The sequence below is a fragment of the Herpailurus yagouaroundi genome, unplaced genomic scaffold (genome assembly GCF_014898765.1).
Source record: "Herpailurus yagouaroundi ecotype Mexico unplaced genomic scaffold, PumYag 28, whole genome shotgun sequence".
Lineage (NCBI taxonomy): Eukaryota > Metazoa > Chordata > Mammalia > Carnivora > Felidae > Herpailurus > Herpailurus yagouaroundi.
Window position 1 is genome coordinate 125,825,560 of NW_024412376.1, and position 27,709 is coordinate 125,853,268.

Here is a 27,709-nt window from a genome sequence, read left to right on the forward strand (position 1 = left end):
CCCCGTGCTTCCCAGCAATTTCAAATCTCCATCAAGATCACTAATGGCTTCCATATTGCCAAATCCAATGTTCAATTATCAGGATTCATTTTACTCCCTCTCAAAGCAGCATTTGACACAGTGGAGTAGAGGACACAGAGAGTTAAAAATATAAAAAAATATTAAGACATACAAAAGATACACGGATAATACAGGTTCTTGTGTAATCACCATGAATATGGAAATCTGACATGCCATTTGCTTGCTGACCATCTTCCCACAGCCTTCCATCACACCCTCTGTCAAATCCAAATTCTTTACCATTGTTTTCAAGGCCATTACAAGACCTGCCTGCGTATACCTCTCCTACCTCATCTCTCATTGATCTCCCTTCACACATTAGTCTCCCACCTCACTGGCTACCTGGCCATCCCTCAACATGCCAAGTATGTCCCAGCCTCAGGGCCTTTGAAGTTAGTTCTGCAGCTCAGCTTGGAATGTTCTTCCTTCACGTATCTACGTGGCTTTCTTGTTGACATTTTGGAATCTCTGCTCAGATTTCTGCTTCTCAGGCAAGGCTTCCCTGACCACCTTTTTCTAGCTACTCTGTAACCCTAATTGGGATTAGTTTGTTCTTGTGGTCCTAGTAATTTATAAATTAGTGTCTTTTTATTTTTATTTTTAATTTTTTTAAATGTTTATTTTTGACGGAGAAAGAGAGACAGTGCATGAGTGGGGGAGGGGCAGAGAGTGAGGGGGAGACACAGAATCTGAAGCAGGCTCCAGGCTCTGAGCTGTCAGCACAGAGCCTGATGTGAGGCTCGAATTCACAGACAGCGAGATGATGACCTGAGCCGAAGTCGGACGCTCAACCAACTGAGCCACCCAGGCGCCCCAAAATTAGTCTTTTTAATGGATACCTTTTCAATAATCACTCAAATTGTCTTCCAGATGAACAGATTAATGATTCATTTGTATCAAAGATGTTTCAACATACTCTTATGACCTCCTGTTGGAAATATTCCGGACTGATTTTCAGTTGGTACATAGCTGTGTTGTCAAACCTGTTTTTTAAACATTAAAATTCTGTACTAGTGAGTAGAGAGAAATCCTCTACTTTTTGGGACTGCAAGTCCCCCACTACTGTTGCCCAGTAGAGAAGAGTGATAGGACCTAGGAGAGTGTTGGAGTGTTGGTGTGGAGACAGCTGGTCCCCCAGAGCTGCTGAGGGTACTGAGACAGCGAGGGGTGGTGGCAGTGATGGCTGTGGGAATGCAACACTTGCCCTCCTCCAAGGTGGTCCCAAACTGAATGGGGTGGTAGGTGGATGGTATTGGTGGCATTATTGTTAGCATGGGTGCTCTCTGTCGTTGGTCCAGTCTCTATGGTGTCCAGGAACATACCTGATCACCATGCTCAAATTTTTTCCTGATCTGTCTGGGATGTAACAAGAATAAGGACTTGGGAGTCATGACAATACATTTAATGGAGAAGCTGTTACAAGAGTTTGGTGTGGATTCTTACATCAGATTGTGACTTAGATTGGTGCTTTGTTTATCCAGTGATAGCTGCAGCATATAAAAGATTACACCAGGGACACCTGGGTGGCTCAGTCGGTTAGGTGTCTGACTTTGGCTGAGGTCTTGATCTCGCAGTTGATGAGTTCAAGCCCCACGTTGGGTTCTGTGCTGACAGCTCAGGGCCTGGAGCCTGCTTCGGATTCCATGTCTCCCTCTCTCTGCCCCTACCCCACTCACGCTCTCTCTCTGTCTCAAAAATAAGTGAACATTAAAAACATTTTTTTTAAAAGATGATACCAACAATTTCTAAAAATTAAAAGATGATTGGAAATTGTTGGAATGAGTTGAATACTTGGAGTTTCAATTTAAATTACTTGACAGCAGTTTTAATATAGGGATCAAAAGGAAATACATTTTTCAGGGTTTGAGTTAGGTGTTAATTTTCATGTACATGTATTAATTTTTTATTAGTTGTTTAATATTGTGGATAACATCCTTGACAATTTACCATTAGAAAATTTATATGCTTATATACCTTCTTAGAATAAATTAGCACTACCAAAAATAACCTCCAATAATTCATAAATATCTGTCATTCTTAACATCTTGCTTACAGTACAAATAAATTTCTTTCTCATCTCTTGTCATCACCTTTGTGGAGAGTAATACTAATTTGCCTAATAGTTGGTATAAACATTTATTGAAGGCCTACTACGTGCCAGTTATTTTTCCAGGTATAGGGAAACAGTGATAAACAAGATAAACAATTTCCTTACTCTCCTGAAGCCGTTAATAAACTCTCAACTATAGAAACACTGAAATGCAGTAGAAATACAGAAAATTTGTTGTAATTATTTGAGAAGCAAATGGCTGCTGATGTCTGTTTGCTATGATTTTGGCTTACTTTTGCCATGTCTAGACCACCCGGAAGCCTGGGTCCCTGCTTCAGGGTGCGTCAGGCATGTTTGCACAGGGCATCTAAGTACAACATTCTGTGGACTGTTCTGGTTTCCAGTTTGTTTCAAGGGAGAATTAAAAAGGTGGATGTGGTTTATGAATCCCTAAAAGGTTTGAGTCTGGTTTCCTTTCCATTGTTTTGTGGTTCTTAAGACTGACTAGAGTGCTTTGCTGATAATCTTCAAGTTCAAAATCGAAAGACAGGAGGTGGCAGTAAATCTGAGATTTAAATTTCCTCTCCTGGTTCAATTCTTCTAAATTTTAGTTTCATGTAAACTTTTAAAATACATCCATTCGATTAAAGATTTACTTCCAATCCAAAGGGTGGCTCTTATTCCTGGGATTATGATACACTGATGCATTTATATTTGTTTTAAGATGTATATATTATTTGTTAAAGTATTGAAATTTGAGACTGTTAACAGCTAACATTTGAGAGCATATTACTTTTCTCACCACTCTGCATATCTCAGCTCCTTTGATTTTCACAATAGTTGTTTGAGGTATTATAATTATCCCCACTTTGCAAATGAGGAAACAGAGAAATTGAGGAGTTATGTAACTTGCCCAAGATCACACAAGTTAGTAAGTGGCAGTCAGGATTTGAACCTTGAGAGTTAACTCCAGAGCCTGTGCTCATAACCCATCTCATATACGTTACTACAGAGAAAAGTTTGGAAACTCTTGTGCTAGATAGTAGAGATGCTGCTGAGAGGGTATCCAGCCAGCACCTTCAGAGACTAAACACAGTTGTTGGGCTCCAATCCTGCCATCGTGTTCAGAAAAGCGATTTATCCTTTCTTCCCCCAATCTGATTTTCCACAGAATACAAAATAATCAGGGAATATTTTAGAGTTCAGAGGATATGGTTTAAAATAAAACACAAGTGTGAGGTGTGATTGAGAAGACTTAGAAGACTGATGATGTTGCTGGTGTTAAATGCACATCAGTATAATAACTTGAAGTTCTGGCTTAAGTGGCTTAGTTGCTGTTTGCTCTTCATTGAGCTTTGAGGGTTTTCTCATTTGTGAACAGGGTAAAATGGTGACCTTGAAGTGCTGTTGGAAGGATATGAAATCATTCATTCATTCATTCATTCATTCAATATATAACTAATATAGTGGGTAAGATTAAAAAGTGATAGGATTTCCATTTTGCATAGCATAGCTGGAGAAGGCCTTTCTGAGGATGTGACATTTGAGCAGAGATGGAAAGAAGAGGAGAAGCAAGCTGTGTGGCTGTCTTGTTGTAGAACATAAAGACCCAGTGGCAGGTGCAAAGGATCTGAGGTGGGAATATGTTTGACATGTTTGAAGAACAGTAGGTCAGTGTGGATCCCTTCAGCTTGTCCTGCAAACACGGAGGGCTTGTGGTAGGAGATGAAGTTGGAGAGATCGGCAGAAGGAATGCACTGTAGGGCAGAGTAAGGACTTAGTGTAAAAGCCAAAGTATGATAGGAGAATTGGGGAGTTTCGAACTACGATGTGACGTGATCAGACTTACGTCATACGGGATCATAAACGGAAGGAGTGAGGGGATTGAGGTAGAGCCTCAATATAAGGCTGCTGCTACTGCTCCCTAGGTTGTATAATAGGCATGAGTGGTTAGGTAGGGTGGTCTTAGCTCTGCTTCTTCCTAGTCGTAGGTCCTTGGGCAAGTGCCCAACTTCTAGGTCTCAGTTTCCTGATCTGTAAAATGAAGATACCCACTCAGAGGGTCATTGAGAGGGTAAAATAAGTTACCAAACACATCTATCTCCTAAAACAGTGCCTGGTGTATATTGGGCTGTGGAAAATGTTTCTTACTTTTAATAATTAATGATATGCATTTAAAATGACTTAAGTTTTATTACTTCAAATATGTGTTTTCTCCCTAAGGCTAAGAACATGAATACAACAATGAGTTGTCACACACGTAACCCAGAAGAATTCTCTTACCTGACCTCTCACCTGCCACTAAAGGACATGAGAGTTGGTAAGAGCTAGCCATTTGTCAGGAGCTGCATTCTGTCATACCTAGAGAAAAAAACAAAAAGCAGAATAAGTGAGGGGCGCCTGGGTGGCTCAGTCAGTTAAGCGTCCGACTTCGGCTCAGGTCATGATCTCGCGGTTCATGAGTTCGAGCCCCGCGTTGGGCTCTGTTCTCACAGCTTGGAGCCTGGAGCCTGCTTTGGATTCTGTGTCTCCCTCTCTCTCTGCTCCTCCCCTGCTTGCACTCTGTCTCTGTCTCTCTCTCTCAAAAATAAATAAACATTAAAAAAAAAAAAAGCAGAATAAGTGAGATTTCTATGATGATTCTGCCACATCGCTACAATTTTGGTCACTTAGCAAAGTGTAAAGAATGGTATGGATGATACCTATTCATTTCATAAATGCTTGTTGAGCAATTTTTATGTGCAGCTTCTGTGCTAGGTGATAGTGACATAAAGCCTCACTACTCAGTATGTCCTGGGGACTTAAAGCCCTAGCTTAGTGCTCGCTTCGGCAGCACATATACTAAAATTGGAACGATACAGAGAAGATTAGCATGGCCCCTGCGCAAGGATGACACGCAAATTCATGAAGCGTTCCATATCTTTAGATATCACCTCACGCCAGTCAGAGTGGCCAAAATGAACAAATCAGGAGACTATAGATGCTGGAGAGGATGTGGAGAAACGGGAACCCTCTTGCACTGTTGGTGGGAATGCAAATTGGTGCAGCCGCTCTGGAAAGCAGTGTGGAGGTTCCTCAGAAAATTAAAAATAGACCTACCCTATGACCCAGCAATAGCACTGCTAGGAATTTATCCAAGGGATACAGGAGTACTGATGCATAGGGGCACTTGTACCCCAATGTTTATAGCAGCACTCTCAACAATAGCCAAATTATGGAAAGAGCCTAAATGTCCATCAACTGATGAATGGATAAAGAAATTGTAGTTTATATACACAATGGAATACTACGTGGCAATGAGAAAGAATGAAATATGGCCTTTTGTAGCAACGTGGATGGAACTGGAGAGTGTGATGCTAAGTGAAATAAGCCATACAGAGAAAGACAGATACCATATGGTTTCACTCTTATGTGGATCCTAAGAAACTTAACAGAAACCCATGGGGGAAGGGAAGGAAAAAAAAAAAAAAAAGAGGTTAAAGTGGGAGAGAGCCAAAGCATAAGAGACTCTTAAAAACTGAGAACAAACTGAGGGTTGATGGGGGGTGGGAGGGAGGGGAAGGTGGGTGATGGGTATTGAGGAGGGCACCTTTTGGGATGAGCACTGGGTGTTGTATGGAAACCAATTGGACAATAAATTTCATATATTAAAAAAAAAAAAGCCTTAGCTTAACTGAAGCTAATTAAATATGCAGAATCTCAGGCCTCACCCCACACTTATGAATCAGAATCTGTATTTTAACAGGATCTTTAGGTGATTTGAAAGTGCAGTAAAGTTTGAGAAGTGCTAATGGAAAGATCAGTCAAAGCTATTGTCCATGAGAGACTGAGAACCAAATGAAAATGCCCAAAGCTCAGCAAGTTAGAGTGAATGACATGTGCCTTCATAAGGTTTAGGTACAAAATTCTCCTTTAAGGGGTCACCATTTCTAGGTCAGTGGTTCTCAACCTGGTTTCACCTTCGAACCACCCCAGAAAGTCTGATTTTTAAAAATGGGTCTTCCGGGGCGCCTGGGTGGCGCAGTCGGTTGGGCGTCCGACTTCAGCCAGGTCACGATCTCGCGGTCCGTGAGTTCGAGTCCCGCGTCGGGCTCTGGGCTGATGGCTTAGAGCCTGGAGCCTGTTTCCGATTCTGTGTCTCCCTCTCTCTCTCTGCCCCTCCCCTGTTCATGCTCTGTCTCTCTCTGTCCCCAAAATAAATAAATGTTGAAAAAAAAATTAAAAAAAAAATGGGTCTTCCTAAGAGACTCTTAAAAACAGAATAAACTGAGGGTTGATGGGGGGTGGGAGGGAGGGGATAGTGGGTGATGGGCATTGAGGAGGGCACCTGTTGGGATGAGCCCTGGGTGTTGTATGGAAACCAATTTGACAATACATTTCATATTTAAAAAAAATAAAAATGGGTCTGGTGGGCAGGCTAGAATCAGAATTCTTTTAAAAGCTCCCCACATGTGCAAAGATGTAAGAAGGGGCATAGGTTGTTCTGGGAATCCTTTTTAGATCATTTTTTATTGGGGCTTAAGGTGCATGAAGGTTGGGATGAATGAATGAGTGGTAAAAGATGAGAAAGGGTGATGGGGATAATGAGGAAGGAGGTTAGGGCCATTTTCCAAAAGCCTTAAATTTAATGCTCAGTGAGGAGTTCTAAGAAATTTTTAGGCAGGCAACGTACAGGCACACATTTCCTGTTGAATGAGTTTTCTGGTGGACAGTGTCAGGGATGGATCTATTGATTCCAAAGTGGGAACTGAGAGGTGAGTCAGACTGATGGGGTGGGTTTTTTGTTGCTGTTGTTTTGCTTGCTTTTTTTCTAGTCCAGTTTATTAAAGCATAGTTTACATATAGTAGTATTCATCAGTTTTAGTGTGTAGTTTTGTCAACAACAGACAGTCGTGAAACCAACACCCACAATCAAGACATTTTGGAGATTGATCAGAAGACCATTATAACATCTAGGTGAGAAATGATGTGACTTTAAACTGAGTCAATAATGGAAAGAATGAGGAAAGGAGTCGTTAAGTATTTAAATGAGAGAATTATCAGCGTGGTGGCTGATATGATGGAGAGGATTAAGAGAAGATATGCCAAGTTTTCTAGCCTGGGCAGTTGCAGAATCCATTCACTGCGATAGGGAAGGTAGGAGAGGATTCAAGTTAGGGGCAGTATAATGAATGTTATGTGATTCTCTTATCCAAGATTTCTGTGTAGGGAAAGGTATTTATTGAATAAACTTGTATATATACTGCCTTATGATTATCCTACCCCCAACCCCTTCCCCTGCAAAATCCTACCTGATAGTATGGAATCCTTGAGTGGGCTTTTGACGGGTATGCAGTATCTAATACACACCCTTTGTACTCGATTTGACTGATGTGAGACAGCCATAGGTAGTGTTAAAAAACAGTGGTGCCAGTAATACTTGTAATAGTAGTATTAGAGATCTGATAACCTAACACCACTTTCCCCATCCAGATTGTGAGTCAACTGAATATGGGATAAGAAGTTGCCAGGTGGAGGTGAAAATACTTGTTTTATTATGGATGCAGTATAAGGAATGTGGCTTATGTCTATGGACAAGTGACTTCCTAACACTGAATCCCAGAGTTGAAAGGTTTACCCACACAACAGCAGGACTGAACCAGAGCGAGTCTTTTTCCTTCTTCCCAAGGGCAGAGCCTATCCTAGGAGTAGCAAGTAGTACAGAACCGGAGAGTCCAGGGGAAAAGTGATTGACTAAAGTACGTAAAGCAATTTTGGGAGTCTTATGCGAATTGTTGTCCTTCTACGTAGAAGGGAACGTTAGGAGTAATACATATGTTGTTCTTACAAGACAGAACTATAATAAAATACTGAAACATCTCAAAATAATGAAAGAGAGTCACAGATTCTTGAGAAGGAATGATGGGCAATCAGCAAGGAAGTGAGTCTTTGAATATCCTAATTCAAAGAGTCCAGTAACTCTATCTCAACCCAAAGGGACAATATGCACAACCTCAAAATATTCTGTTTGTGAGTATGTTGGAAAATGCTATTGTTGCATTTCTATCTTTTTAGCCTCAGTACAGTGTGACTAAGCTCTTGTGAGGGCTCGTATATGTATGTGTATGTGTGTATGTATATGTATACATATATATATTTTATTTTAATTCCAGTATCATTAACATACAGTGTTAATGAGGACGTCTAAATTCTTGCTTCTCACTTTATTCTGTTTGAGTAGAGGCGAGTGAAGATGTTACCTGCCTTATGATAATAATACTAGCATATACATTCACATATGATCCACAGAATAATGCAGGATTGGTATTTTTCTGGTGCTGTTACCTAAACGAGTTTAGACCTTGAAGCAATTGACTTAACATAGGATTTCAAGTCTTGAGGTTTGAAGATATTTAGGTGTCAGTTGGACCAACTCTGAGTTTATAGCTTGGTAAGATAGTACCACATTTATGGAAGTTGCCTCAGATTACACAGGGAACTAGTGGACTGTGGGACCACTAGAACCCATGCCTCCAATTTCTTTTTCCTACACGCACCCTGGAAAAGATGGCATTGGGAAATAAAACACTCTGTGGCTATACTAGACCACATTGCTGTTGGCCAAAATAACTGGGTTCTGGTTGATTTCCATTCTTCAGCTTTTCAAATAATATTTTTTAATTTCTGTAATAAAGAAAAAATTAAGTTCTCTGAAAATTTAACTGTGATACAAGTCTTTCCATTTTATTCATTTCATAAAAGAAGAATCTGAAGTTATTGTGACATTGAGAGGCCCTGAATTCTTAGTCTTTTTTGGGTCATATAAATAGCACTAGTTAAATGTAAAAAATGAATCTTGAACCAGACAACCGAAGCCAGAGATGGAAGAAATTGTATTCAGAAGAGCAGGACAATTGGTTGAAAGCCCATACCTGCTTTATCTGTCATTATCAAGTATGCTAGATATACATATCCTTTTGACTAAATCTAAGAAGCTGAGTGATTATGTCTGTGTAAATTTAACATTTTATTAATTCTCTGATATAATAGTAGAAACAGTAACTGATAGAATGTAAATTATTTTTCCAGGTAGGTAAGTCTGATGTGCACCTTCTAGAAAATATTAGGAAAAAATGTTTAGGTAGAGTTTATATCAACCAAAATATCCTACTATCCAAAGATAACCCTTGTTAAAATGTTGGTGTGTGTGTGTGTGTGTGTGTGTGTGTGTGTGTGTGTGTGTGTAACAACATATTTTTTATTCTTTTTACAACAGGAATGTATATTCACCATGGGAAGTTTAGAGGCTATAATTAGAAGAAAATAAAAATCATAATTTGAGAACTGCTTCAATATATATACCATAATTGTAAAAAAAATTCTATTCTATTCCTTTACTTTTTCTTATTTTTAAATGTTTTATCTATTTATTTTGAGAGAGAGAGAGAGAGAGAGAGCAAGCATACAAGTGGGGAAAGAGGCAGAGAGAAAGGGAGAGAGAGAGAATCCCAAGCGGTCTAGGTGCTATCATCCCAGGCCCAATTCGGGACCTGATCTCACAAACCAAACCATGAGATCATGCCCTGAGCCAAAGTCAAGAGTCAGATGCTTAACCCATTGAGCCACCCAGGCATCCCTCCCTCCTTTGAATGTTTAAGATGTTAAGACAATATTTTAAGCGTATGAATGATACTTTGGCTCTGTAGAAATAACTATCAGGTTTAAAACTTGAGGAAAAATAAGTATGTTGTATTTTGACTTCTCATATTTGGAGAGTTTCAAGAGGGATGGATTAGTTAACAATTTGCAGAGGGTTTAATGTACTAAAACTTAACAAAGACCCCTGAGTTTGGCATAGGGGAGGAGTGAGAAGCAGCCAGACTGTAGAGGCTTAAGAAATTGGGGAAGAATGGTAGCATATGTATACCACTTGTGTGTGCCATGTGTCAACAAATAGCAGTTGAAAAATAAGAATAGCTTAGTGCAGGGTTCAGATTTGGGACACTAAGTTCAAAGAAATACTATTTTAATGATGAGTGGATATTTTCAAAAATTTTTAGTGAGTGATGAGGGAACTAGTGGAGAGAGAAATTCATCATGCTATGAGGTAATCCTAGTATCTCCATTCCAGACTTAAAGATAGAATTCACTTAAGGCCCTCTGACCCCCATTTGGATCTCAGGACATTTATATTCACTAGGCATTCATTCAGCAAGAATTTATTATTAAAAAAATTTTTTTTAATGTTTATTCATTTTTTTTTAAAGAGAGACAGAGTGTGAGTGTGGGAGGGGAAGACAGAGAGGGAGACCCTGAGTCTGAAGCAGGCTCCAGGCTCTGAGTTGTCAGCACAGAACCCGATGTGGGGCTTGAACCCATGAACTGTGAGATCATGACCTGAGCCAAAGTCGGACGCTTAACCGACTGAGTCACCCAGGCGGCCCTCAGCAAGAATTAAGTGAGGAGCTTGTAAGTCTGAGTGCTAAGGGGACAACCATAAACCTAGATAGCATAAATAAGATATGGTTCCTTCTAAGCTTAATAAATGAATATTCTACAGATGGTACAAGAACTCTTTCCTCTTTACCATTAGAAGTCACCTTAGAAGCACTCATGTTGGCTCTGTCTTGAGTCATTTTTATGGACCTGTTTTTGTTGTTGTTTTTGTTCATAATAGTGTGGTTTTGGTGGTTTCTGCCTCTTGAGTTTCAGTTCTTGCTCTGTATCTTGCAAGTTACATATTCCTGAGCAAGTTACTTAAGCTAAATCTACTCTGTACATGAGCATAATACCCATTTATTAGAGTTATCGTAAGAATTAAGTGGATAATAAATGTACGGTATGAAACCTAATACCTGGTTCATCATAGGCCGTCAGTAAATATTAGCTATTGTGATGAAGATGGTGGTAATGGTGACGAGGATTCCTTGGATTCTTGATTTGTTGTTTTCTACCTAGTTCTGTCCAATCAATGTGATGTGGCAAGAAGAACAGATAGAGGTAGAGACAGAGAGACATTAGGAAATAAGAAGTTGACTGATTTAGAACGGGTGGGATCAAAACAAGACTTGCCAAGTCCTACCTGTTGTTGGAAGGAGGTCACCCAACCAATGATGGCTTTTGGAAAGATAACTTGGTTTCATGGAAAAAATATTACACTGTCTCATTAGTCTTGAATTTCAATTTGAGGTCCTCAGTCATCAGTTATTGAAAGAGTTAATGGATGTGAAGTACCTAGAACCGTGTGTTGTACGCAGAAAGCACTTTACAAATGCTTGTATCATTACAAACTGTTATCATTCATTCATTTAGTTTTCCCGTGATCTAAGAAATATTTAGCGAGAGCCTACTAGCTGCCAAGTTGCCTGCTAGACATGCTGGGTACAGGGTGAACTAGATAAAGAGTTGCCATTATGAAGATAAGGTTCTAGCAGAGGGGAGATTTGCTATTCTTGGTCAGGTCTCTAAGCCCTCTGCGTTGTGAAGTTTTCATCAGTAAAATAAAGTTTGGCTCTAAAATCTTACAATAGTATCATCCAGTGACACTATTTTCTTGGCTGAATATGTGCTGATTATTTATTTATATATTAAATACCTATTGATACCTACTGCATATCGGCACTGTGCTAGATGCTAGGAATATAGTAGTAGCCAGAGAAGACCCAGTGCCTGCCCTCATGGAGCCTTAAGTCCAAAACACAAGGCATGGGTTGACTAGGTAATTGTGAGCTTGATTAGTCTTATGGAGGGCAAAATGCTAGGCTTGTGATTTATGTGACAGAAAGCATATATATGTATGTATATATATGTGTGTGTGTGTGTGTGTGTGTGTGTGTGTGTGTGTGTGTTATTCTTGATGGAAGGGCCATTATAGAGCATTAATACAGCTTTTTTTGAGTTTTGTGAGTTTATGTTCTCCATTTTGTGAGTTTATATTTTTGTGAGTTTATATCTTGTTGTCTGCTTAAACAGGAGCAACTGGACATCATGGAGACAACTTGGTAGAGAAGATCATTTCAGTGCTTCCCCAGCTCCCAGGCCACACCAACGATGTGATGGTTAACATGGTAGAGCTTACGGCACTCCAGAATGAAGAGAAGAGTCAGAGTATGGTTGCGCCAGGCTGTCTTGCACAACCCAAGTAAGATAAACAGGGATTGTTGTTTGTTTGTTTGTTTTCCCTCATCCTTCTCTCTCTTCCCCTTTCTTTTTTTGCTGAGACCAACTGTTTTTGTAGGAAGGAAACAATGAAGAGTTGGACTGGTTGAAAAACTCATAGCGGATAGCCTTTCGAAAAAAGCATTTTTTCCCCTAACCTTGAAATAACCATATCCATTAAACAACACTAAGGCAAAAACTACGGAGGTATCATTTGCAGAGGTGTCATTTGGATATAATTGAAGTTTGTTCTGAGGATAGGTTAAGTGAATCAATTTATACATCTCCATTCCACAGGCAGTTTCACTTGGAAATGAGTCCAGCCTTACTCAATTTCTTTTTCCCAGTGGATGTTTTCACATGACTAGCTAATAGCCCACAAAGCTATGAAACGGCGCCATCTTTATGCATGTCAACAATATGCTCTCGGACATCATTGACAGAAGTTTCTACTCCTATGTATGTTTTTCACATGCTTAGAGAAATCAGTAACAGAAGATGGTGTACTTTATGTTATGCAGCGTTTCAAAAACAAAAAAAACCATTTCTCTAGAGACATGACAATAAAAGGATAACAGTAGTTTTACCTCCTCTACTTTGACCTTCAATAATTCCTATGAGGAAAAAAAAAGGTACTAGAAGGTGAAAAAGTGTCTGCGAATCTGTTTCCCTTATTTCTCTGTTTTTAATTTTTTTTAAAAAAGAGGATCTTGTGCATTATTGTTTGAAATCTTAACAGTAACAGATACATTTGGAATTTCCTATCATATCTGGAATTAATTTTCAGCTCCTGAAGTTTTCAGCTTTTTTTTTTTTAAGATAATTAATAACATTTATCGGATGCCTGGTGTGTATAGGCCAGTGTGGGAAAAAACAGAAAGTTCTATACCCTGCCTTTTCTTATACTTAAAAAATATAGGCCACATGCTCGCTTTGGCAGTGCGTATACTAACACGTAAGCCTGTGGGCTTGCAGCTATATAAATCCAGAAGAAATTGTGATTGGAAATATTTTTAGCTGGTCATAGGGCCTATTCAAAAGTTGCTCATTAAGAACTTACTATGAGCCTTGTCTGAAGTAAGTAATATGAATAACATAAAATAACATAAAATATCATCCTTGCCTTTAGGGGATACGTTCCTTGTTGGGGTAGTCATTTTTACACACAGGTTCAATTAAAAAAAAAAAAACAATAGAAATTATATGAACTCAAGACTCAGGTGTCTGTTACAGATTGTAAATACTACCAAGTATTGGTTCCACACGGTCTTTGTAGATCCATGTGGACCTTGTGGAAGTGGTTTAGTTTGACTTAATTGTGTCTTGAAGAATTTAGAGAAAGAGAAGGGCTAACGTGAGCATAGGTTTAGGAACGACAACGGTCAGGGCCTGATGTGGGTGTGAGGAAGGAAGACAATGTCAGCGGACCACCAGTGCCATCAGCATTAATATTTTCCAGGACTTACCATGCGCCAAGTGCACTTCTGGGTATTTGGGGAAGTCATTTAGCTTTTATAATAACTAGTGAGGTCGGTGTTGTTATTTCCCCATTTTACAGGTAAGGAAATAGAGGCAAAGAGACCTTGAGTAACATCATTAGGAGGTGGAGCTAGAATTTTGAGCCCAGAATGTTTGGCTTCAGAGCCACAGTCTTAACGTCTGGGCTGCCTATGCAGGGGCCAGAGAGGAGCTAGGCTCACGAGTAGATTTAAAGAGACAGAAACAAAAATCAAGTTACTTGATGATTTAATTTGGAGAGTCCTATTCATTCAACATAGCAGTTACACTAAGAATATAATCCATTTTGGCTAATTTGAGCAGAAAAGGAGTTCCAGGGGGTCTAGAACTTGGAAAAAGCCTCTTCAGTGCCTTGACATCAGAGAGACTGACCTTTAACTGTTTTGTCATGAGTCATTCTGTTTAAGATTCAGATTCCAAGGGAAAAGGTGAGATTGACCTCCCTTGGACCTTGTGCCCACCCCTTCCTCAGTGCGGGACTAGGAGCAGTTCAGGCTGGCTGAGAATTATGCCAACATTGTATGTGGCACAGTGGAAGGGTAGTTCTTCGAAGGAAAATGGAAACATTTATCGAAAGAAAGGGAAAGGGCTATAGGCAAGCAGAAGCAGTAGATGCCGTTGAGTATTAATAGCACACACTTATATGGGACTTCCTGGGTAACAGGCATTGTTCTGATCCCTTTATATGTAGTGGCTGTCTAATTCTCACAGCCTCTCTGGAGGTGGGTTCTACTACCATCCCCTTTTACAGATGAGGAACATCCTAGGGTGACACACACAGTTAGAAGTGGTGGGGACCATATGGGAACCCCAGCAGTCCAGCTCTGAAGTCAGTGCTTGTCATTACCCTGTGCTGCCTCCACAGAAGCCTAAAATAACCACAAAAAGATCAAGTGAGCAGCCCAGAGAAGTTTGCGAGAAAAGAGAAGAGGCGAATCTATCATTAATGAGCAGGAAGAAAGCAAATTTCTGACAAGTGTCGTAGGACAAATGTAAGAATCTCTTAGATCTGAAAGTTATGTTGTGATTATGGACAATTTATTTACCCTTGACTCCTCGGCACTCATTCTGTCTCAAGCTTAGTCCAAGGCTTAGACCAAACCAGTCTTAGAACCCCATTTCCCTTGCTGAGAAATGGGGAGGTGACAAGAGAGAAAGTCTTCTTAGGGCTTCTTGGTCAGGTTTCTTTGCTTCTGATAAGAGACTCAAGAAAGAGACATGCTTTCCCCTCCTCCTCCCACTCCTCCCCCAACTCCTAGGACTCTGATGTAAGTCCTGAAACTGTCGAGGCATTCTGCTGACAACCTGAAATTGACGCTAACACACGGAAGGTGGCATGACCCCAATGTTGCCGAGAAAAGCAGGGATGGGATGCCGTGTCTGGACTTCATATTATGTAGGAGAGTGTACTTCCTTATTGTTTATGCCAAATTGAGTCTCTGTTTTCTGTAACTTGCAACCAAAGGCATCCTGACTGATGTATTTTTTTGGACCTCATTATTTCATTTATAAAATGATGGTGTTGGCCTAAATGACTTCCAAGCCTCTTGGTTTTAAAGCGTTTTTAAAAAAACATTTATTTATTTTTGAGAGAGAGAACCAGGGAGGGGCAGAGAGAGGGGGACAGAGGATTCAAAGCAGGCTCTGTACTCACAGCAGAGAGCACGACACAGGTCTCGAACTCATGAACCATGAGATCATGACCTCAGCCAAAGTTGGACGCTTAACCAACCAAGGCTCTTGGTTTTAAAATAAAAATGGTTCCAGAGGAAGATGGCAGCGCAGGAGGACGCTGGGCTCACTGTGTTCTGCTGATCACTTAGATTCCACCCACACCTGCCTAAATAACCCAGAAAACCACCAGAAGACTAGCAGAACGGATTCTCTGGAGCCAAGCGTAGACGAGAAGCCCACGGAAGAGGGTAAGAAGGGCGGAGAGGTGGTGCGCGCTACACGGACTGGCGGGAGGGAGCCGGGGCAGAGGACAGCCCGCCGGCAAAGCAGAGCCCCTGAGTCTGGCTTGCAAAAGCAGAGGGACCAGACGGAGTGTGTTCGGACAGCAAGCGGGACTTAACATCTGGAAGGTTATAAGTTAACAGCTCTGCTCGGAGAGCGGGAGGGCTGGAGGACAACTGGAGGGAGAGTTGTTGAGCCCCAGACAGCGACAGAGCTCAGCTTGGTGGGGAACAAAGGCGCTCGCCAGCGCCATCTCCCTCGCCTATCCCCCAGCCAAAATCCCAAAGGGAACCAGTTCCTGCCAGGGAACTTGCTTGCACCGCACAAACACCCAACGCTGTGCGTCTGCGGATCCATCTCTCCGGGTCTGACTCCCTCCCGGTGCAGCAGGGCCCCTCCCGAAGTGGATCTCCAAAGGAAAAACGAGCTGAGCCTGCCCCTCCCACCCTTGTGCACCTTGCCAATCCACCCCAGCTAATATGCCAGATCCCCAGCACCACAAGCCTGGCAGTGTGCAAGTAGCCCAGATGGGCCACACCACCACATTCACCACAGTGAATCCCGCTCTTAGGAGAGGGGAAGAGAAGGTACACACCAGTCTGACTGTGGCCCCAGCGGTGGTCTGGGGGCAGACATCAGGTCTGACCGCGTCCCCACCCACCAACCCAAGTTATTCAAGACAGCACGGGGGAGTGCCCTGCAGTTCTGCACCACTCCAGGGACTATCCAAAATGACGAAACGAAGAATTCCCCTCAAAAGAATCTCCCGGAAATAACGACAGCTAACGAACTGATCAAAAAGAATTTAAACAATATAACAGAAAGTGAATTTAGAATAATAGTCAAAAATTAATCGCTGGGCTTGAAAACAGTATAGAGGACAGCAGAGAATCTATTGCTATAGAGATCAAGGGACTAAGGAACAGCCAGGAGGAGCTAAAAAATGCTATAATTGAGCTGCAAAATAAAATGGAGACAACCACAGCTCGGATTGAAGAGGCAGAGGAAAGAACAGGTGAACTAGAAGATAAAATTATGGAAAAAGAGGAAGCTGAGAAAAAGAGAGATAAAAAAATCCAGGAGTATGAGGGGAAAATTAGAGAACTAAGTGATGCACTAAAGAGAAATAATCTACGCATAATTGGTATTCCACAGGAGGAAGAGAGAGGGAAAGGTGCTGAAGGTGTACTTGAAGAAATAATAGCTGAGAACTTCCCTGATCTGGGGAAGGAAAAAGGCATTGAAATCCAAGAGGCACAGAGAACTCCCTTCAGACGTAACTTGAATCGATCTTCTGCACGACAATCATAGTGAAACTGGCAAAATACAAGCATAAAGAGAAAATTCTGAAAGCAGCCAGAGATAAACGTGCTCTAACATATAAAGGGAGACCGATAAGACTCGTGATGGATCTCTCTACTGAAACTTGGCAGGCCAGAGGAATGGCAGGAAATCTTCAATGTGATGAACAGAAAAAATATGCAGCCGAGAATCCTTTATCCAGCAAATCTGTCATTTCGAATAGAAGGAGAGATAAAGGTCTTCCCAAACAAACAAAAACTGAAGGAATTTGTCACCACTAAACCAGCCCTACAAGAGATCCTAAGGGGGATCCTGTGAGACAAAGTACCAGAGACATCGCTACAAGCATGAAACCTACAGACATCACAATGACTCTAAACTCATATCTTTCTATAATAACACTGAATGTAAATGGACTAAATGCTCCAACCAAAAGACATAGGGTATCAGAATGGATAAAAAAACAAGACCCATCTATTTGCTGTCTACAAGAGACTCATTTTAGACCTGAGGACACCTTCAGACTGAAAGCGAGGGGATGGAGAACTATTTATCATGCTACTGGAAGTCAAAAGAGAGCTGGAGTAGCCATACTTATATCAGACAAACTAGACTTTAAATTAAAGGCTGTAACAAGAGATGAAGAAGGGCATTATATAATAATTACAGGGTCTATCCATCAAGAAGAACTAACAATTATAAATGTCTATGCGCCGAATACGGGAACCCCCAAATATATAAAACAATTACAAACATAAGCAACCTTATTGATAAGAATGTGGTAATTACAGGGGACTTTAACACCCCACTCACAGCAATGGATAGATCATCTAGACACGGTCAATAAAGAAACAAGGGGCCTGAATGATACATTGGATCAGATGGACTTGACAGATATATTTAGAACTCTGCATCCCAAAGCAACAGAATATACTTTCTTTTCGAGTGTACATGGAACATTCTCCAAGATAGATCACATTCTGGGTCACAAAACAGCCCTTCATAAGTATACAAGAATTGAGATCATACCATGCATACTTTCAGACCACAATGCTATGGAGCTTGAAATCAACCACAGGAAAAAGTCTGGAAAACCTCCAAAAGCATGGAGGTTAAAGAACACCCTACTAAAGAATGAATGGGTCACCCAGGCAATTAGAGAAGAAATTAAAAAATATATGGAAACAAACGAAAATGAAAATACAACAATCCAAACGCTTTGGGACGCAGCAAAGGCAGTCCTGAGAGGAAAATACATTGCAATCCAGGCCTATCTCAAGAAACAAGAAAAATCCCAAATACAAAATCTAACAGCACACCTAAAGGAAATAAAGCAGAACAGCAAAGACACCCTAAACCCAGCAGAAGAAGAGAAATAATAAAGATTAGAGCAGAAATAAACAATATAGAATCTAAAAAAACTGTAGAGCAGATCAACAAAACCAAGAGTTGGTTTTTTGAAAAAATAAACAAAATTGATAAACCTCTAGCCATGCTTCTCAAAAAGAAAAGGGAGGTGACCCAAATAGATAAAATCATGAATGAAAATGGAATTATTACAACCAATCCCTCAGAGATACAAGCAATTATCAGGGAATACTATGATAAACTATATGCCAACAAACTGGACAACCTGGAAGAAATGGACAAATTCCTAAACACCCACACTCTTCCAAAACTCAATCAGGAGGAAATAGAAAGCTTGAACAGACCCATCACCAGCGAAGAAATTGAATCAGTTATCAAAAATCTCCCAACAAATAAGAGTCCAGGACCAGATGGCTTCCCAGGGGAGTTCTACCAGACGTTTAAAGCAGAGATAATACCTATCCTTCTCAAGCTATTCCAAAAAAATAGAAAGGGAAGGAAAACTTCCAGACTCATTCTAAAAGCCAGTATTACTTTGATTCATAAACCAGACAGAGACCCAGTAGAAAAAGAGAACTACAGGCCAATATCCCTGATGAATATGGATGCAAAAATTCTCAATAAGATACTAGCAAATCGAATTCAACAGCATGTAAAAAGAATTATTCACCATGATCAAGCGGGATTCATTCCTGGGATACAGGGCTGGTTCAACATTTGCAAATCAATCAACGTGATACATCACATTAATAAAAGAAAAGATAAGAACCATATGATCCTGTCAATCGATGCAGAAAAGGCCTTTGACAAAATTCAGCAACCTTTCTTAACAAAAACACTCGAGAAAGTCAGGATAGAAGGAACATACTTAAAGATCATAAAAGCCATTATGAAAAGCCCACAGCTAACATCATCCTCAACGGGGAAAAACTGAGAGCATTTTCCCTGAGATCAGGAACACGACAGGGATGTCCACTCTCACCGCTGTTGTTTAACATAGTGTTGGAAGTTTTAGCATCAGCAATTAGACAACAAAAGGAAATCAAAGGCATCAAAATTGGCAAAGATGAAATTAAGCTTTCACTTTTTGCAGATGACATGATATTATACATGGAAAATCTGATAGACTCCACCAAAAGTCTGCTAGAACTGATACATGAATTCAGCAAAGTCGCAGGATACAAAATCAATGTACAGAAATCAGTTGCATTCTTATACACTAATAATGAAGCAGGAGAAAGACAAATAAAGAAACTGATCCCATTCACAATTGCACCAAGAAGCATAAAATACCTAGGAATAAATCTAACCAAAGATGTAAAAGATCTGTATGCTGGAAACTATAGAAAGCTTATGAAGGTAATTGAAGAAGATTTAAAGAAATGGAAAAACATTCCGTGCTCATGGGTTGGAAGAATAAATATTGTAAAAATGTCAAATACTACCCAAAGCTATCTACTACACATTCAATGCAATCCCAATCAAAATTGCACCAGCATTCTTCTCGAAACTAGAACAAGCAATGCTAATATTCATATGGAACCACAAAAGGCCCTGAATAGCCAAAGTAATTTTGAAGAAGACCAAAGCAGGAGGCATCACATTCCCAGATTTAGCCTCTACTACAAAGCTGTCATCATCAAGACAGCATGGTATTGGCACAAAAACAGACACATAGACCAATGGAATAGAATAGAAACCCCAGAACTAGACCCACAAAAGTATCGCCAACTAATCTTTGACAAAGCAGGAAAGAATATCCAATGGAAAAAAGACAGTCTCTTTAACGAATGATGCTGAGAGAACTGGACAGCAACATGCATAAGGTTGAAACTAGACCACTTTCTCACACCATTCACAAAAGTAAACTCAAAATGGATAAAGGACCTGAATGTGAGACAGGAAACCATCAAAACCCTAGAGGAGAAAGCAGGAAAAGACCTCTCTGACCTCAGCCGTAGCAATTTCTTACTTGACACATCCCCAAAGGCAAGGGAATTAAAAGCAAAAATGAACTATTGGGACCTCATGAAGATAAAAAGCTTCTGCACAGCAAAGGAAACAATCAACAAACCTAAAAGGCCAGCAATGGAATGGGAAAAGATATTTGCAAATGACATATCGGACAAAGAGCTAGTATCCAAAATCTGTAAAGAGCTCACCAAACTCCACACCCGAAAAACAAATAATCCAGTGAAGAAATGGGCAGAAAACATGAATAGACACTTCTCTAAAGAAGACATCCGGATAGCCAACAGGCACATGAAAAGATGCTCAATGTCGCTCCTCATCAGGGAAATACAAATCAAAACCACACTCAGATATCACCTCATGCCAGTCAGAGTGGCCAAAATGAACAAATCAGGAGACTATAGATGCTGGAGAGGATGTGGAGAAACGGGAACCCTCTTGCACTGTTGGTGGGAATGCAAACTGGTGCAGCCACTCTGGAAAATAGTGTGGAGGTTCCTCAAAAAATTAAAAATAGATCTACCCTATGACCCAGCAGTAGCACTGCTAGGAATTTACCCAAGGGATACAGGAGTGCTGATGCATAGGGGCACCTGTACCCCGATGTTTATAGCAGCACTCTCAACAATAGCCAAATTATGGAAAGAGCCTAAATGTCCATCAACTGATGAATGGATAAAGAAATTGTGGTTTATATACACAATGGAGTACTACGTGGCAATGAGAAAGAATGAAATATGGCCCTTTGTAGCAATGTGGATGGAACTGGAGAGTGTGATGCTAAGTGAAATAAGCCATACAGAGAAAGACAGATACCATATGGTTTCACTCTTAAGTGGATCCTGAGAAACTTAACAAGAACCCATGGGTGAAGGGAAGGGAAAAAAAAGGAGAGAGGTTAGAATGGGAGTGAGCCAAAGCATAAGAGACTCTTAAAAACTGAGAACAAACTGAGGGTTGATGGGTGGTGGGAGGGAGGGGAGGGTGGGTGATGGGTATTGAAGAGGGCATCTTTTGGGATGAGCCCTGGGTGTTGTATGGAAACCAATTTGACAATAAATTTCATGTATTTAAAACTAAACTAAACTAAAAATGCTTCCTGAGTCCTTATTGTAACTTAGCTCTGCTTCTCAGCACCTACAACTAAATTCATTCAAATCTGTATTTCCTCCACAACCTGGTCTTTATTTTCACCGGGTGCCTTTTCCTCTTATGTGACTGTGACTGAGTGTTGTCATGGAATATGAGCTTTGAGTACCATCCAAGTATGAGAGTGTGGTCATAAATGTCAAAGGCAGTGATGAGTTCTAGAAGGATCTGAATAAAGAAGAAAGTGTTCATGAGAGCAGGTTTGGTGAAATAGTAAGAGTAGGAGTTAGATTGCATAAGGTAAAGAGATAGGTGGTGAGAAAATTATAAGAAATAAAGGTTTGAAGCAATACAGAAAAAAAATGGTGGTTTCTTTACAATTTTGGGGATACCAAGAGAATTGTGCTGATTAATATCTTTGCAAAAGAGGAATTGAAATAAATTACAGCTTCTGTCGTATATACTACACTTCCATCAAGATAATAACAAACCACTACTACCTCCTGCACCACCCCCTGAAACTTCTCAGAGAAATGAGTGTGAGGATAAAGAAGTTAGTAGTAAAATGAAAACAGATGGGTGCCTGGCAATAAATAATGTGCCTGCAATGGAATGATCTTTAGAAAGCAAGTCTGCAACTACGATCCAATCCTTGATAATCAAAATTTACTGCTAATATGATTTTTATAAAAGGCTGTTTATAATCACAGCAATTAAAGTTGCTGCCAATGCAAACGAGAAATTGATAACTGAAATTCATCCTAACTTGGCTTTCTAGTCCTTGTCCGTGGGTCCCTGGATCACGTGGGATATTTTATAAAAGGAGGCACAATCTTTTCTGTTCTTATGTTTCTCTTCTGATGAAACGGGTATCTATTCTCGGCCCCAGCTCCACTCTCCCTAGGCTGTTACTCTTTCAGTTCCTTATATCCTTCAGCCGATCCGCAGCTGCATTTGCTATGTCTGTGCTTGTTCCGATTCTGGCCTAACCCAGCACCCACGTTGCTGCTTGGTCCAGTGTCCACTTCTCCCAAAGCTCCTCATATGCCATCAGGTCTTTCTTTCATCTTAGCACTCCTGTTTCCCTTCCCTAGTTTACTGTGTTTCTCCTCAGCCCTTTCTAATAAACTTAATTATGTTGTAGTTTTGTATCTTCCTTCCCTAGAGAGCCGGAGAGACAACTCCCCGCTAGAGAGTTCCCTGAGAGGAGGGAGATTTGTCTGTGTTGTTCATTACTCACTGTGATGTCCTCGGTGCCTAGAACAACACTTGGCACTCAAGGGATATATGTTGAAGTGATACAGGCAGGATCCATGCGTGGAGCGAGGCCACTGAACTAAGAGAGGGTGAAGCCAAACCTGAGCACAGATGAGATTAATTTGCAGATGTATAGACTCTAATGATTGAATGTTTGAAATGCTCTCATTGTGTTAGGAAGCCATTGCAAAATTGGCCCTGTTAATTCTACCTGTGGGACTGCTTTCGTAGATGTATCTGCATACATGTAGAATGATATGTTATATTCACTAATCACTAATTTGTGGTCGCGATGTGAAATGACTGCGCCCTCAGTTCAGTAAATCGTGGGACACCTGTGATAGAATAATATTCAGCTATTAAAAGAGAATGAAGAACTAAGAAGTTGTTGATATACTGATGAGCAGTGAGCTCAGTGACATCTTTCCAATGAAAGAAGCGAGGCGTAGCATGCCTCTTTGCAAAAAATGGTGAAATATACATATTTGCTTTTGATGCACTAAATATATCTGGAAAATGTAGAAGGAACTGAAGACATCGTCTTCCTCTGCAGGGCGATGCTGCAGGCTGGGGGCACACTGAGAAGTTAGGGAAGTGAATAAAGATGGAGGAAGGAGGGAGACGTTCGACTACCTGTATCAGTGTGTGTGCTCTGAGTTTTCAATCCTGTGCATGTATCTCCTATTAAAAATAAATAGAAATTAGATTTATGTAAAAGCTCGATTTGCTTCTTAACCACCTTAAACAACTTAAGGTGGGATTTTGTGCTCCCAGGAAGGAAAGTAGCTGCTTCCTACCTTGGAACCTCTAAAATGCTTCTTCCCCATTGTCTTCCCTCCCCAACGAACCCTCCCTTTCTTTTAAAACTTCTATTAAAACGCCCAAACGCTGCACTGTGATTATTGGTTACATGTCTGTCTCCCCTACCAGATTGTAAATTCCCTGAAGGTAGTAACTGTGACTGGAACTCTTAAGAGGTTCTAGTAAACTGAATAAAAGGATGAATAAATGATTGAATAACTCTTCATAATCAATTTGAGACCAAGTTTTAAGGTAATGACATAAATCCACGAGAAGCCATATCCACTTGACTTCAGCACTTAAGTCACTGTCTAGCGTTGTTGATTGGTATCTATCTAATCTATCTTATTTCTTCCATTAAGCTTCTTCTTGGTGCATCTTTGCAAATGTACCTCATTGTCTAGGTCAGTGAGAAGGAAGGAAGGCAGCACCAAATGCCTGAATTTTGTCAGGCATTATGCTAGGTGTTTTAAAATGCATCATTTAACTTAATTCTGTTAAATAACACAATTTCAAATGAGTAAATTTTAAAGAACTATGGACTTTATTAATGGATTCATGAACTGGGAGGCCTCAACCTAGCAAGTAGAGGGGAGCTCCAAAGGGCTATAGAAAAGGGAAGATTTTAAAAGTACAAAGAGAGTGGAAAAAAGGACACTGTTAGCAAAGAATCCATTGTTTTGGACAAGGTCTCCCTCCTAAGGGGAACAGGAAGGGTTTACCAGTAAATTTCCTAGTGCTGACCAGATTTCCACATTGACTAGTGAAAGGTTACATTTCTGGGCTGTTGGAACTGCGTTTACATTAGGTATGAAGTCTTCATTTACCAACTTAGGGCCTCAACCTGAGTGATGCCGTTTTGGGCCTCTGGTTTTCCTCTTGACAACTCTAAAAGCAACTCTACAAGGTGGATATTATTCTTTTTTTATTTTTATAGAAGTTTTGAGAAAGAGACCTAAGTAACTTGCCCTAAGCCAAACTTTCCCTAAGTGATTGAATCGGGTCATTTAATAAAATTATTTTTTAACTTCAAGGCACATTTCTTTTCTATATCATGACTCTGATATATGCTTACTTGAATGAATACATAAATAAACCAATAAATTCATAAAGAGTGGGTATCCTAGTTTATAAAAAGCAATATTTTAAGTCCAGCTTCTGTGTTTTTATTTTGGAGGTGGAAGTTTTTTTCCTAAGACTACACAGCAGGGAAATACATGGAGTAGATCTTATAGATAAGAGACAAATGCCACAGTGGTTTCAACTTAAACAACGATAAGCCCGTGGTTTTGTTAACGTTTACACTGTTAAGTAACCTGATGATGATATATGTCAAAGTCACTAACTACACCCACAAAGTCAAAAACAATTGTTAAATCACCTCTTAAGAGTCATACATCTTTCTCCTCCTTCCTGGGTTTCCAAATGCCAATTAAATATTCCTATTAGATACAACATTTTCAGAGGAAAGAAAGGTAATTTTTCCTAAGGCAGAACCAGAAGTATTACCTCTGATTTAAAAAAAAAAATTTTTTTTAATGTTTATTTATTTCTGAGACAGAGCACGAGTGGCAGAGGGGCAGAGAGAGAGGGAGACACAGAATCCGAAGCAGGCTCCAGGCTCTGAGCACTCAGCACAGAGCCCGACGCAGGGCTCGAACTCACAAACTGTGAGATCATGACCTGAGCCAAAGTCCGTCGCTCAACCGACTGAGCCACCCAGGCGCCCCAGGACTACCTCTGATTTTAAATTCACCTATAGATAGAATGACTGAATTTAGATGTGAACATCACATAAAGTATATTTAGTGTTAAGGTGGATGTGGAGAGCCAGCACCCAAGGGTGAAACAGGGTGCTGTCGGAAAAACCACCAGATGCCGAATAGAAGTGAGGCAAGATTTTATTCGCAGCCGGGCCAAACCTGACCTCCTGATCTTAAGGAGAAAAGTGCAGAGAATGGCCCCGAAAAAAGGTAGCAGTGAGCTTACATGGATTTTAGTGAGTCAGAATATGTCATTATTTGGTTAACCAATTACAATTTACAGCATTTCATGGTAACCAATTATATTGTGACACACAGACGTTAGTTTTGGCAGGAACCTATCAATTTAAAGGTCTTTGTCCTAAGAGGGTTTAACATGACCAATCATAGTTAGACACCTGAGATGCCATAGGGCAGCAAGTATGTGACTTTTTACATGTTGGTCTTGCCTAGGCCAGATCTTGGTAGAAGGGGTGGGGGAGCGTTTTTTGCATCCTAAGTTATCTATTTAGCAAGCAGGCACAGTCACAGAAGCCAGAGAGGGCGGTTAGTAATTTCCGATAACCCTAATAGGGAATTACATAAGCCTTTTATCTCAATTATTCATGAAAGGTGAGTTTAAGCTGAACTTATATACAATAAGCTTTCTGATATCTTATAAGCTGACCTATTACAAAGGGGATGTGTGATCACATAGCAGTGTTGTGAATGACCTTGCCACTGGTCCAGGCTGTGGCCGTCTCCTCAGCCTGTACCAAAAAACAAGTGACATTAAAAAAACTGTTTCATGGGGCGCCTGGGTGGCTCAGTGGGTGAGCGTCCTGCATCGGCTCAGGTCGTGATCTCACCGTTTGTGAGTTCGAGCCCCACATCAAGGCTCTGTGCTGACCGCTTGCTCAGAGCCTGGAGCCTGCTTCAGATTCTGCGTCTCCTCTCTCTGCCCCTCCCTAGCTCACGCTTTGTCTCACTCTGTTTCTCAAAAATAAATAAATGTAAAAAAAAAAAACAACTAAGAATAAAACTGTTTCGGGGGCACCTGGGTGGGTTAGTCGGTTAAGTATCTGACTCTTGATTTCTGCTCAGGCCACAATCTCACTGTCGTGGATTGAGCCCCATGCCCAGCTCTGTGCTGGGCGTGGAGACTGCTTGGTGTCTCTCTCTAAATAAACATTAAAAAAACCAAAACCGTTCGGGGCACCTGGCTGGCTCTGTCGACTGGGAAGTGCATGGAGCCAACTTAACAACAACAACAACAAAACCCAAACCTGTTCAAGTAAACACTGCAGTTTGAGTAGGAGGAAGGCCTACCTCTTCTCAGCATGCAGCTTGCTATATTGAACTTTTTGGGGGGGAATTCTAAAGGTCATATGGTCTCAGTTACAGGTTTAGAAAAAAGAATTAAAGAATAATTTGTGGATGGTGGGGTGAAATAAAGCAGGGCTCTTTTCTGAAAATGAAGGGATAAATGTGTCTTCTAACAAATAGTTAAATAGTTTAATATGCCAGAGATAGTTAACTTCTATTTCTTGATAAAGATTTACATTTAATAGTTAGATTTTTTTTTTAGAATTCTTCTTTTTTTAATGTATATTAAGAGAAGAGGGTTTGAAGGTAGAAACTCTTTTTCTATAATTGCTCACATATTGCAACTCTGTCATGGTATTTGTTAGTTAAGGAATGTGCAGGCAATCTCCAGAATCTTTTTCATATTGAAAAATTTAAAATGGTTTGTGGTCTCTGTGTTGTGAGAACACTGAACTCTGGGTCATTGTGGGTTTGGGATCCATAATTTAAATGGAAACTATGGCTCCTTTAGAAAAAGCTAAGAATTCTCTGAAGTTAGCTACAACAGAAAAGGAGGAATGGAAAGACTCATTACATTTGAATGACAAGTTCCTAATTAGGTTGATGTTTACTCTGCCAAGTAAAAGTCAACGAGTCCAAAAATCTAACTCCTTGTGAGTTAACCAGCCACAGCCTTTATTGGGGTGCTTCTAAAGCTTTGGTTTTATAGACCAGAATGTCTTCAGTAGCATGGCAGAATTGTCCCATATTTCTGGCTACAGCTTTTCTCCCCAGCTTTGCCCGAGGACTCCTTTGTTTGCTTGCTTGCTTGCTTGCTTTGTTTGTTTGTTTCTTTCTTTTTTTAATTTAAATTTTAGTTAGTTAACATACAATGCAATATTGGTTTCAGAAGTAGAATTCAGTGATTCATCACTTACAGACAACACCCAATGCTCATCACAAGTGCCTTCCTTAATACCCATCACCCATCTAGCCCATCTCCTACCCACTTTCCTCCATCAACTCTGTTTGTTCTCTATCATTTAGACTCACTTGTGGTTTGGTTCCCTTTCTTCTCTTCCCTGCACCCCCCCCCCCATAGGTGGATTTGTTTTGTTTCTTAAATTCCACATATGAGTGAAACCATATGATA

General features: G+C 40.4%; 1 protein-coding gene and 1 non-coding gene across 5 annotated transcripts in view; both read left to right on the forward strand.

The window, feature by feature from the left end:
* Positions 1-27,709, forward strand: part of SCFD2 (sec1 family domain containing 2) — a 401,843-nt gene that overhangs the window by 3,378 nt on the left and 370,756 nt on the right. For all 4 annotated transcript variants that reach the window (XM_040483684.1, XM_040483694.1, XM_040483663.1 and 1 more), the window contains exon 2: positions 12,062-12,230. In XM_040483684.1, coding sequence (XP_040339618.1) covers positions 12,062-12,230 — 169 coding nt within the window. The remainder of the gene's footprint in view (positions 1-12,061; positions 12,231-27,709) is intronic.
* On the forward strand, positions 4,928-5,034 carry LOC121040044 (U6 spliceosomal RNA). The gene has a single exon (XR_005795106.1). It is a non-coding gene; the product is annotated as a U6 spliceosomal RNA (small nuclear RNA).